Source organism: Chiloscyllium plagiosum, chromosome 17 (assembly GCF_004010195.1).
Source record: "Chiloscyllium plagiosum isolate BGI_BamShark_2017 chromosome 17, ASM401019v2, whole genome shotgun sequence".
NCBI classification, from domain to species: Eukaryota; Metazoa; Chordata; class Chondrichthyes; order Orectolobiformes; family Hemiscylliidae; genus Chiloscyllium; species Chiloscyllium plagiosum.
This window is the reverse complement of record NC_057726.1, coordinates 62,747,229-62,758,582: the sequence shown is the minus strand read 5'-3', so window position 1 is coordinate 62,758,582 and position 11,354 is coordinate 62,747,229. Positions and strand designations below refer to the sequence as shown.

Genomic DNA, 11,354 nt, shown 5'->3' with positions numbered 1-11,354 from the left:
ACCAGATTGCAGAAGAGTTTGTGCAGTTTCTCTGCATCACGGGCCATTCTGTCTGACAGCCTCTCTCGTTCTGTGGGGTTTTTGCAGACAATCTTCCTCAACACCAGCGTGCGGACGTAATCAATGATTACCAGACGGAGGCCTTCAGACAGCATGAACTGCGGAGTCAGCAAACACACAGAGCGAGGTTACACCTTGTGCCTGACCAGGTAATGGCCTACACACTGAGGGATGTACTAAAACCTGGGACAGCTGCTGCTGCTGTAGCATTGTAAGCCAATCTCTGTCAGCTTTAATATCACAAGGGTCTAGGTGCTACCCCATCAGCCCGTGGGCTTAGCAAGGAATGTACATTATAGATACCCTATTTGGGGTGGCACGGTGGCTCAGTACTGCTGCCTCCCAGTGCCAGGGACCCGGGTTTGATTCTTGCCTCAGGTGACTGTCTGTGTGGAGTTTGCACGTTCTCCCCGTGTCTGTGTGGGTTTCCTCTAGGTGCTCTGGTTTCCTCCCACAGTACAAAGGTGTGAAGGTTAGGTGAACTGGCCATGATAAATTGCGCATTGTGTTCAGGGGTATACAGTCTAGGTGGATTAGCTAGGGCAATAGGTCAGGTTGGGATACTCTTCAGATGACTGCAGATGCTGGAAACCAGATTCTGGATCAGTGGTGTCTCTGCCTTTATTCCTGATGAAGGGCTTTTGCCCGAAACGTCGATTTTGCTGCTCGTCGGATGCTGCCTGAATTGCTGTGCTCTTCCAGCACCACTGATCCAGAATCTGGTTTCCAGCATCTGCAGTCATTGTTTTTACCTCATTGATTTTAACCCTACTGCGAATCCTCTTGCAAGGATGCCTGCCTTGAAGAAGTTTTCCTCCTCTCTCTACAAGAATCTCAGGGAGTCCCTCTCCCACTGCACAGGCTCTCTGCCTTTATTCCTGATGAAGGGCTTTTGCCCGAAACGTCGATTTTGCTGCTCGTCGGATGCTGCCAGAATTGCTGTGCTCTTCCAGCACCACTGATCCAGAATACTCTTCAGATGGTTGGTGTGGACTTGTTGGGCCAAATGGCCTGTTTCCACACTGAAGGGACCCTATTTCAATTATATAGAGGCGCCTTCAGTTCCAGAGATTTTTCATTGTACCTTCTGCACTCTTCAGTTGAAATATCTTGAATTTTACTTTTACAAGTTTTAAGAACAAAGTATGTTTTTGGAAAATGAAACAGTGGGCTTCATATTTTCAGGCCTGATTCTCCCTCTTTAAGGTTTATTCGTCACCTGTTTAATATTCCCTCCCTCCTGATCCTTGCATGCTTTCTGGAAATACTTTGTGTAAATCACATGGGTCCAATAGTATAGATTAGATTAGATTACTTACAGTGCGGAAACAGGTCCTTCGGCCCAACAAGTCCACACCGACCCGCCGAAGCGCAACCCACCCATACCCCTACATTTACCCCTTTAACCTGACATGGCCAATTCACCTGACTCGCACATTTTTGGATTGTGGGAGGAAACCGGAGCACCCGGAGGAAACCCACGCAGACACGGGGAGAATGTGCAAACTCCACACAGTCAGTCGCCTGAGTCGGGAATTGAACCCGGGTCTCTGGTGCTGTGAGGCAGCAGTGCTAACCACTGTGCCACCGTGCCACCCACACGGTATGATAGGAGAAAGTGAGGACTGCAGATGCTGGAGATCAGAGCTGAAAATGTGTTGCTGGAAAAGCGCAGCAGGTCAGGCAGCATCCAAGGAACAGGAGAATCGACGTTTCGGGCATAAGCCCTTCTTCAGGAAGCAACACATTTTCAGCTCCAATAGTATGATACTCAATTCTCAGTTTGTGTGGAGTCGGCAGGGTGATTACAGAGCCTCAGAGTGCCTGCGGTACAGCTGAGTGAATGGAAAGCATTAAAAAACAGAGCCCAGATTATTTGGGCCACTGCTTCAGTTCAAGTAGTCATAGAGTCACTGAATCATAGACCTGTATAGCATGGAAACTGACTCCTCAATCCAACTTCTCCATGCTGACCAGATATCCTAAATTAATCTACTCCCATTTTCCAGCATTTGGCCCATATCCCTTCCTATTCATGTACCCATTAGATGTCTTTTAAATGTAATTGTACCAGCCTTCACCACTTCCTCTGGCAGCTCATTCCATACATGCACCACCCTCTGTGTGAAATAGTTACCCTCAAATCCATTTTAAATCTTTCCCCTCTCACCTTAAACCTACGCTCTATAGTATTGGATTTCCCTACCCCAGGGAAAAGACCTTTATATATTGTGTGCGTGTGTGTGTGTAAGGCAATTGAAGCATATTTGTGTACACTTGTGCTTTTCTGAGCAGCAGAGCCTTTATAAGCGCGAGAGAATGTGTGCCCATAGCGGTACATGAGCCAAAGTGTAGTTGTATGAGTATATACAGGTGTAGGTGTACAGGTGTATACAAGTGGGAGAGTGTTGGATTACTCTTGCCTGGAGTGGGTACCTGTGGAAGTGCCCCGAGATGCTTTTCCTCACAAACCTATGGAGTACAAGTCAGGAATGTCTGAGAAATAACCTGACTTTTGCAGAACTTTCTCCTTCTCAATTACCCGTACAATGTTGGGACTGAATAGAAAAGGCATTAAGATAATCTTTCACTGATAGCTCTTTGCCACAGACACTGACGATAATATTTTCCCTTTAAGTACCTTTAAGGAACATGAAAAAAAGGGGGAAATGAAATGCTGATGTAGCAGCACATCTCTGCCAGTAGAGGATGCTATTGCACTGGGGTTACAGTTCACCCAAGGAGTCCAGGTTGCCATGGTAACATTAACATTGTAGTCTGGAGTTTTCTTTTCTATCTCAAAGAATGTCTCTCACTTTCTCCTTCTGTTGTAAGATTTAACAAGTTGATGCTGTTTGGGCTACATTATGAACACTCTCTTTGACCATCGGTGTTCTGGAGTGGGATTTGAACCCAAAACTCCCAGGTCCAAGGCAGTGCCACTACCCAGTGCATTCCAGAAGTGGCCAGAGCAACAAACATTTGGGCTGATTGACAGGATCTTTGCTGTGGGCCCAACTTCTAATCTCTTACAGGAGGCTGTATTATTTAGTTAAAGGAGATATAAAAGGAGGGGGAAAGGCAGTGAGTGAAATAAAAAAAAAGTTGCTGCTCACCTGAAAGATGGGCTCCCTGATGTGGCCGAAGTGACCACAGTGTGTCTCCATGACAGTGCAGATAGAGTCGATAATATCAGAGCCACAGAACCAGGACGTAGACCACAGCTGGAGGAAGTGGGGCTGGAGGAAACATTCACAACAAGTTTAATATCTAACATTGTGCCAACTCTCATAAAGATTATTGAGATGAAAGAGCTCAAGATTGGGCAATGGAGCACACTGCTATTTTCCGTAACCACGAACTGGAACAAACACTCCCAGGGCAAGGACAACAGGAGGTTACATACAGGGAAATGCTTCTTCAGCACTGTCCCCATCAAACAGGGACAGCATGGGGATAGATACAGAGTAAGGCTTCCTTTCTCATTTAAGATTAAAGCAACTTTGCCTGTAGGCTTCTAAGATGAATGTAAAGCTATATCTACTCCTCTAAAAGAAACTTAAAGCTCCCTCTAGCCTGTCCCCTCTCAAACACTTTCAAGACAGTCAGCACAGGCTTAGAGATAGAGTTAAGCTCCCTTTACTCTTTAAAACCCTAAAGCAAAGCTCCCTCTATACAGTCCCAATCAAAAGCCCCCAAGACAGAGCCAGATACAGAGTAAAGCTCCCACCAGGTTGTCCCAGCAATGTTCCAAATGCCAAGTTCTGAAGAGTTTTCCCTTTACTTATTCCCAAAATTGCTCGGTCAGTATTTATTTAACAGTTAACAGTCAACCACCTTGCTGTGAGTCACATGTAGATTAGATTAGATTCCCTACAGTGTGGAAACAGGGCCTTTGGCCCAACAAGTCAACACCAACCTTCCGAAGAGCAACCCACCCAGACCCATTCCCCTAACTAAAGCACCTAATACTACCAGCAATTTAGCATAGCCAATTCACCTGACCTGCACCTCTTTGGACTGTGGGAGGAAACTGGAGCACCCGGAGGAAACCCACACAGACACGGGGAGAATGTGCAAACTCAACACAGACAGTTACCCGAGGCGGGAATTAAACCCTGTTCCCTGGTGCTGTGAGGCAGCAGTGCTAACCACTGTGCCACCGTGCAGGCTAGACTAGATAAGTTTAGCAGATTTCCTTCCCTGCAAAGCATTAGTGAACCAGATGGGTGTTTCCCAACAATTGGAAACAGTTTCACGGTCATCATTCCTGACTTTTTAAAAAAATGGAATTTAAACTCCACAGTCTGTAACAATGGGATTTAAACCCAGGTCCCCAGACCTAACCTGGTGAGTTTGGATTAATAATATGTTGATAATACCACTGGGCTAACAACCTTCCCTCTAACTCCATGAGACTAATTCCCACTCTATTCATTACCTAGGTCTCTCATGAGGGAGAATCAGTTTTGTACAACTTGTCTCCCCACCAGCACTTGACTGACAAGGCCACAAGTCAATCCATGATGCATCAGGACAGGGGTTAGAACGAGGGAGGTGAGTGGTCAGAGTGGTGGCACAATGCACTGATAGCACATCCTACACCCCCAGAGTCTTCACTTGACCAGCAGATCGCAACTTCACCTCACCACAGTGAGGGGACCGAAAGGCTCGATATCAGACCTCTTCTGATAATAACTGACAGCTTCTTTTAAATACTATTAAACCTTGAGATATGGGCTTCATTGGCAAGGCAGGGCTTTGCTTCATACAACTTTATGGGTTGCCAAGCCCTTGAGTTCATGTTGATGAGGGACTCAAATCACAGGCTGGGTAAGCGGGCAAAAGGGAACCAGTTTGATTTTGACACCAACTTGAATTGATGACAAGCTTTCAAATGTCCTTGAACTCACAGTTCTCCGGATGATTAATCTGGATTGCTAACCGTGCGGCAGGAAACATTATGTTGCTGTGTACAATAATTGGATTCTGGTTCTCCAACAGCCAGCCCACCGCAATCCTCTCAGGTTCCTGTACAGTTCAGTACCTGGAGTTCTGACAGCATCTCATCTATCAGCAGCCTGCAGCCTTTTTTCATTGCTCGGTCCAAGGCCGTATCAATGGGTTGAGGTAACTTATTGCAGCCGTCGCCATGGGAACCCTGGTTGCCTTGCTGCTGCAGCCACTGGATGCATCTCCTGAGACACAAAGTAGGGTTGGGAGGGAGAGGAGTCATGTCAAAGTTGCAGCACCTGTCCATGTAGAATGAGGTTGGTCCCCACCCACTTCCTGATGTGGAGGAAAAGCCTGCTGTGTTTTGTGCGTGAACGCTAATAGATCACTGATGGATCCCAGCAGGACTATGGATGTTTGGTCATTGACTAATTACAAGACTGAGGTTCATCGGTTTTTATATAAAGAGCGGGGGGATAGTGTGAGAATGTAAGATGAGGTTGATATGAATGAGAGAGCAGATTTGAAGGGATGAATGGCCCACTCCAGTGTCGTTGTACCTGCAAAAGTACAGTGCAGACAATGTGTGACTTAGTTAGGAGAACTCTCACCTCTGAATTAAGTCCCACTCCGTGGACAAACAGAACGGAAATAATTGCCGACACGCTAACACGGAACTGTGGGAGTGCGGTGTTGCTGGAGGAGCAGTGTTTCAGATGAGACATCAGACCGAGTTGCTATTTACCTGCTCAGATGGATATAGAAGATCCAATGGCATTTTTTACCCAGCACCCCCCAGTGTCCTGGAAACTATTTATCCCTCAAGCCACATCATCTATCGGATCATAGAATCCTCACAGTGTGGAAACAGACCCTTCAGCCTAACAAGTCCACACCAACCCTCCAAAGAGTAACTCACCTAGACCCATTCCCCTAACCTATATTTAACCCCTGACTAATGCACCTAACCTACACACCACTGAACACTATGGGGCAATTTAGCATGGCCAATTCACCTGACCTGCACATCTTTGGACTGTGGGAGGAAACTGGAGCACTCGGAGAGAACCCACGCAGACACGGGGAGAACGTGCAAATTCCACACAGACAGTTGCCCGAGGCTGGGATCAAACTCAGGTCCCTGGTGTTGTGAGGCAGCAGTGCTAACCACTGGGCCACCATGCCACTCTGCTGTTCACTGTGTTCAAATTGGTTGCTACTTTCCTGACTTTCCAACAATGACTTAACTTCAATAAGAGCCTCGTTGGGTGTATAGTGTTTGGAGATGTCTGGTGGCCATGATGAATGTGAGTCTTTCCTTCCCTCTGCTGGTCACGTACCTGATTGCTATACAGTTGTTAACATCAGCCAGCAGATACAGCAGGTAGTACTTGGGCTGGGAGGGCTTCTGTCGTTCTTTACCATAACTGATCACCGCCTCTCGGAACCTGTGGGAAGGGTACAGCAAGGACGGAGAAGATGAGAAAGGTTCAGGGAGAGCTCCCATCACTTTCACCGTCCCCATTGTTCACTGGGCAGCCACCTATATCCAGCACCAACCGACAATGCAGGAAATACTCAGCAGGTCTGGCAGAATCTGTGGAGATGTAGGCTAACAGAGAGGAGCTAACGAACCACAGTCCACTCAGGGCCAGAGCAGTTTCCCTCTATTAGCGAGAAATCTAAGTTTGTGGGGCACACAGAAAGGGAGGTATTCGGCAGAAATTAATTCTCGTGTTACCTGACATGTGGTATCTCCATCCTCCCACAAACAGTCTGCAATCTCTGTCCAGTATTATCTGCTAGATAGAGTTGGTGAATAGTTAAAAGTTGTGGATTATCTGGGTTTTATGGTACCTTCCTCCTCAGGATATGTCACAGAGTATACCCTTGAATGGGGAATGATTTGGTGCGACGTGATACCACATTTGACTCATGGTAAGGACTTCAAGACACAAACCATGGCCCCCTAGCACCTGGTGGATTTGATCCTGGAAGGGCTGGATCTCATACAGTCAGAGAGCACGGAAACAGACCCTTCGGTCCAATTTGTCTACTGCCACCAGGCATCCCAATGTCCAAGTCCCACTTGCCAGCACTTGACCCGTATCCCACCAAACCCTTCCTATTCATATACCCATCCAGATGCCTTTTAAATGTGGTAATTGTACCAGCCTCCACCACATCCTCTGGCAGCTCATTCCATACACACACCACCCTCTGTGTGAAAACGTTGCCCCTTACGTCCCTTTCATATCTTGCCCCTCTAACCCTAAACCTATGCCCTCTAGTTCTGGACTCTCCCACCCCAGGGAAAAGACTTTGGATTTTCACCCTATTCATGATTTTATAAATCCTCAATAAGGTCACCCCTCAGCCTCCGATGCTCCAGGGAAAACAGCCCCAGCCTGTTCAGCCTCTCCCTATAGCTCAAATCCTCCAACCCTGGCAACACCCTTGTAACACTTTTCTGAACCCATTCTAATTTAATAACGTCCTTCCAATAGCATGGTGACCAGAACTGTATGCAATGTTCCAAAAATGGCCTCATCAATCTCCTGTACAGCCACAACATGCTCTCCCAACTCCTACACTCAATGCTCTGACCAATGAAGGCAAGCATGCGAACGCCTTCTTCACCACCCTGTCTACCTGCGACTCCATTTTCAGGGAACTGTGCACTTGCACCCTTAGGTCCCTTTGTTCGGCAAGGCTCCCAGGACCCTACTCTTAACTGTATAAGTCCTGTCCTGATTTGGTTTTCATAGAATCCCTACAGTGTGGAAACAGGCCATTCGGCCCAACATGTCCACAGCCAGACCCATCCCCTACCCGAGCCCTGTAACCCTGCATTTCGCATGGCTAACCCACCATGCCTCCACACTATGGGCCAATCTACCTAACCCGCACATCTTTGGACTGTGGGAGAAAACTGGAGCACCCAGAGGAAACTCTTGTAGACACAGAGAGAATGGACAAACTCCAGACAGACAGTTGGCCAAGGCTGGAATCGAACCTGAGTCCCTGGCGCCATGAGGCAGTGGTGCTAACTACCGAGCCATTCAGGTTAGAAATTGTGAGGGGCTCGCTCAAGATGAGGACCATGCAGATCACCGTGCTGTTGTTGATTGCAACAGCGTAAGTGTTCCACATTTTCACGGCGAGAAATTGCTGAGTAGGCGGATTGTAACATCAATCACAGCCTAACTCTGGTGTTATGGAGAGAAATACATAAAGCTGGACTTGCATTCAGCTGGGAGTGCCAACCTTCTCACCAGCGCTATCTCCTGGCATCACCGGCTAAGTTGCACGATCGTTGAGTTTGACGACCTCCTGGTTGACGGGAAGGTTATTGGAGGATCGGTGAAAAGTTGGTTCAGTCAACAGCCTCCTTGAATAGCTGACCCGGTGTGTCAACCGGGAACTGCAGTGCGGGTCTCTGAAAACCTGGAGGCTTCACCATCTCACATGTTGCACCTTTTCGAGTTCTTCCTGAAGGTCTCCCAACATTTCCCACACAACACAACTCCAGACCCCCGCAGCAGCCAGTATGCACCACACCTTTCGGAGGTGCAGTCTGTCTGACTTCAAGTGGCACAGGCTGGCTTTAAGAGGTGTGTAGGGTCACATCAATTTGTGTTGCACCCCCTCCCCCTGCCTCCCTAGCTGAATTGCACAGTCGTTCAGCACCGCGAATAGCATTGCAAACACAATCACGGAAATGAGCATAACCTTTTAGCCCAAACGTTGACCACAAATCCAAATTGAATGGCTCACAGTTGCTTGGGTAAACTTGCACTAGTGGTCTCTTAATCTGCAATTACAATGATCATCAGGTATCCTGGAGAGATGCCATCATTGGCTGATCTTACCAGGATTTCAGGGAATGCGATTGGAAAGAGATTGGCAGAGCCGCTAGTGGATTGAACAAACATGCATTCGTGAACAAGTTCGATACCATCACAGTTTGGCTATTCAAGCTGTCCACTGTCCCTTGCAAACACCACTTTTTTCAACTTTATCCTTTACCAAAACACTATTATTCAACATCAACAAATCTGGGTCAGGAAAGTGTGACGTTCCAGGACACATTTCTCACATTTTGATGGTCACGATAATGAGCTGTCAAGGTACAAACCACTGCGTCATTACCTATGTTCACCGGTTACCTGCACAGGAAGGACTCCAATTCCTGCAGGGCCATTGTGACCATTTGGTCCCTGAGAGAGTCACTGATGACCATCGCCACTTGGACATTCTCTTCCAGCATCTGGATAGCAAAGGTCAAAGTTCAAAAGTCAAGACAACCATTCATGAAAGGCACCACAACATATAGCAATCTTCGTCAACGTCTCCCATCATCTGATCATTTATTCACTTCTTTAAAACTTCAGTTATTATCGCTGTGACTAAGGATATATGCAGGAACTGTGCTATGGAGTACTTTTCTCTCATTGGTAAGGTTATACACACTTACACCAAATACTGAGTGTATCACTAATTGAGATAATGACCTATACTAATTATGTAATCACTATCTCGATTCTAAGTTAACCCTTGAGAATGTGGACATTGTTGGCTGACCCAGCATTTATTTGTTGCTAATTCCCAATTGAGAAGATTGTGGGGAGCCACAGCAGTCTGAGATGTAGGGACATTCCCAGTGACATTAGGCCTGGGGTTCCAGGATTTTGACCCATTGACAGTGAGGGAACAGTGATATATGTCCAAGCCAGGATGCTGAGTGGCTCAGATGGGAACCTGCAGGAGCTGGTGTTCCCATGTATGTGCTGACCTTGTCCTTCTAGATTGTGGGTTTGAGAGGTGCTGTCAATCTCCCATCAGTTTACTGGTCTTATTTAGGATACTGGTGGGGAATGGAGGAACAGAAGATGGCTTTCTCCTCCTTTACCTGTAACACCATTCAATATCGAGATTGATTAGTCGCTATCCATCCTTGCTTAGCGAAACACCATCAGTGTCAACATTTTCACTCCATTTTTAAGGAAGGTAGGTTCAGAATTCCACTACTGTAAGTGAGTGAAAGGCTGCGTGCGTATTGTAGAATCCCTACAGTGGGGAAAGAGACCATTTGGCCCTTCATGCATTAGTCAGGGGTAAATGTAGGGGAATGGGTCTAGGTGGGTTACAGTTTGGAGGGTCAGTGTGGACTTGTCGGGCTGAATGCTCTATTTTCACACTGTAAGGACTCTATGATAAAGACTGTGTCTTTTCAGTTGATGTCAATGCACTGATCCTCCTCTACCTAACATCAGCCAGGAACAAGAGAGTTCTAAATCTGAGGTAGAATAGGTCTCCTTATTCCAGAAAGTTCCACCAGAGGAAATAGTTTTTCTCTTTCTAGTCTACAGAATCCTTCTCAAAGAAAAAAACACCAGGGACTAAAACGTTATGATGAGCCCAGAAGGGTAGTGGTGGGGAGAGGGGAGGAGTGGGGTGGAGGGGGGGAAGAGCAAATAAGAGGGGAACCCATCATAGCTGGGGCCTTTCCTCAGGGGCTGGATTAGTTACAGTCTACCCCATATCCTTAGACTGTGAGCCCTGATTTGGACTCCCTGGTCATTGGGGAACATCCTTCCTGCATTTGCCCTGTGTAGTCCCTTTAGAATTTTATAGAGATTCCCCTCATTCTTCTAAACTCCAGTGAATATAATCCATATTGATCCTGTCTTTCTCTATCCTGGGACTTAGGCAGGAATTGCTGCACTTTTAAAAAGTGAGTTCCTCATTAAGGGTTGTGTTTACATTGTTGCTTTATAAGCAGTGTGGGAGGTGTAAGAGAAGACAACCTTGCACCGGGGTGTGTATACAGAGAAAGATTCGGCTGGCAACAGGTTGCTGATTGGTTTGTGGAACTGTGACCAGCTGTGGATAGCAAATGGCATCTGCCCGACGACAACTCTCTGATTGGTTCCTGAAAAGCTTGTGGGTATGAACGATGCAGTTTGGATCTTTGGAAGTGGGGGTGGTGTTTTTTCTCTCTCTCTCTCTGCAGTAAAATACCTTAAGTTAAAGGAAACCAGTCGCTTTCTCCCACCCAGTTGCAATAAGCTGTACAACAATGAGTCAGACACTTTGAGCCAGTTGCTCTGTGGCTCCTGCAAAGAAGTGAAAAGACCAAAGAACCAAAGGACTTGGTAAATAAAAGGAACACGCTATTGAATTCTGAGGAATAATACAATTGAATTATTTGAAATATTTGTTTTTCCTCCACCCATAACACCAGCTTTTTAAATCTTTATGTGAACGTACGTGTGTAAGGGCTTCAGAAATAGCTTAGAGTTGTAACTAGTAGAGCTTACATTGATTGTTTATAATTG

The 11,354-nt window shown here is 46.6% G+C and overlaps 1 protein-coding gene across 1 annotated transcript in view; it reads right to left on the bottom strand.

Annotated features, from left to right (window-relative positions):
* The window catches only part of exoc3l1 (exocyst complex component 3-like 1), a 77,830-nt gene that overhangs the window by 10,082 nt on the left and 56,394 nt on the right, over positions 1-11,354 (bottom strand). The window contains exons 7-11 of the mRNA XM_043707433.1: positions 9,183-9,283; positions 6,354-6,461; positions 5,108-5,258; positions 3,177-3,299; positions 3-158 (exon numbers count right to left, since the gene is read on the bottom strand). Of these exons, the coding sequence (XP_043563368.1) occupies positions 3-158; positions 3,177-3,299; positions 5,108-5,258; positions 6,354-6,461; positions 9,183-9,283 (639 nt within the window). The remainder of the gene's footprint in view (positions 1-2; positions 159-3,176; positions 3,300-5,107; positions 5,259-6,353; positions 6,462-9,182; positions 9,284-11,354) is intronic.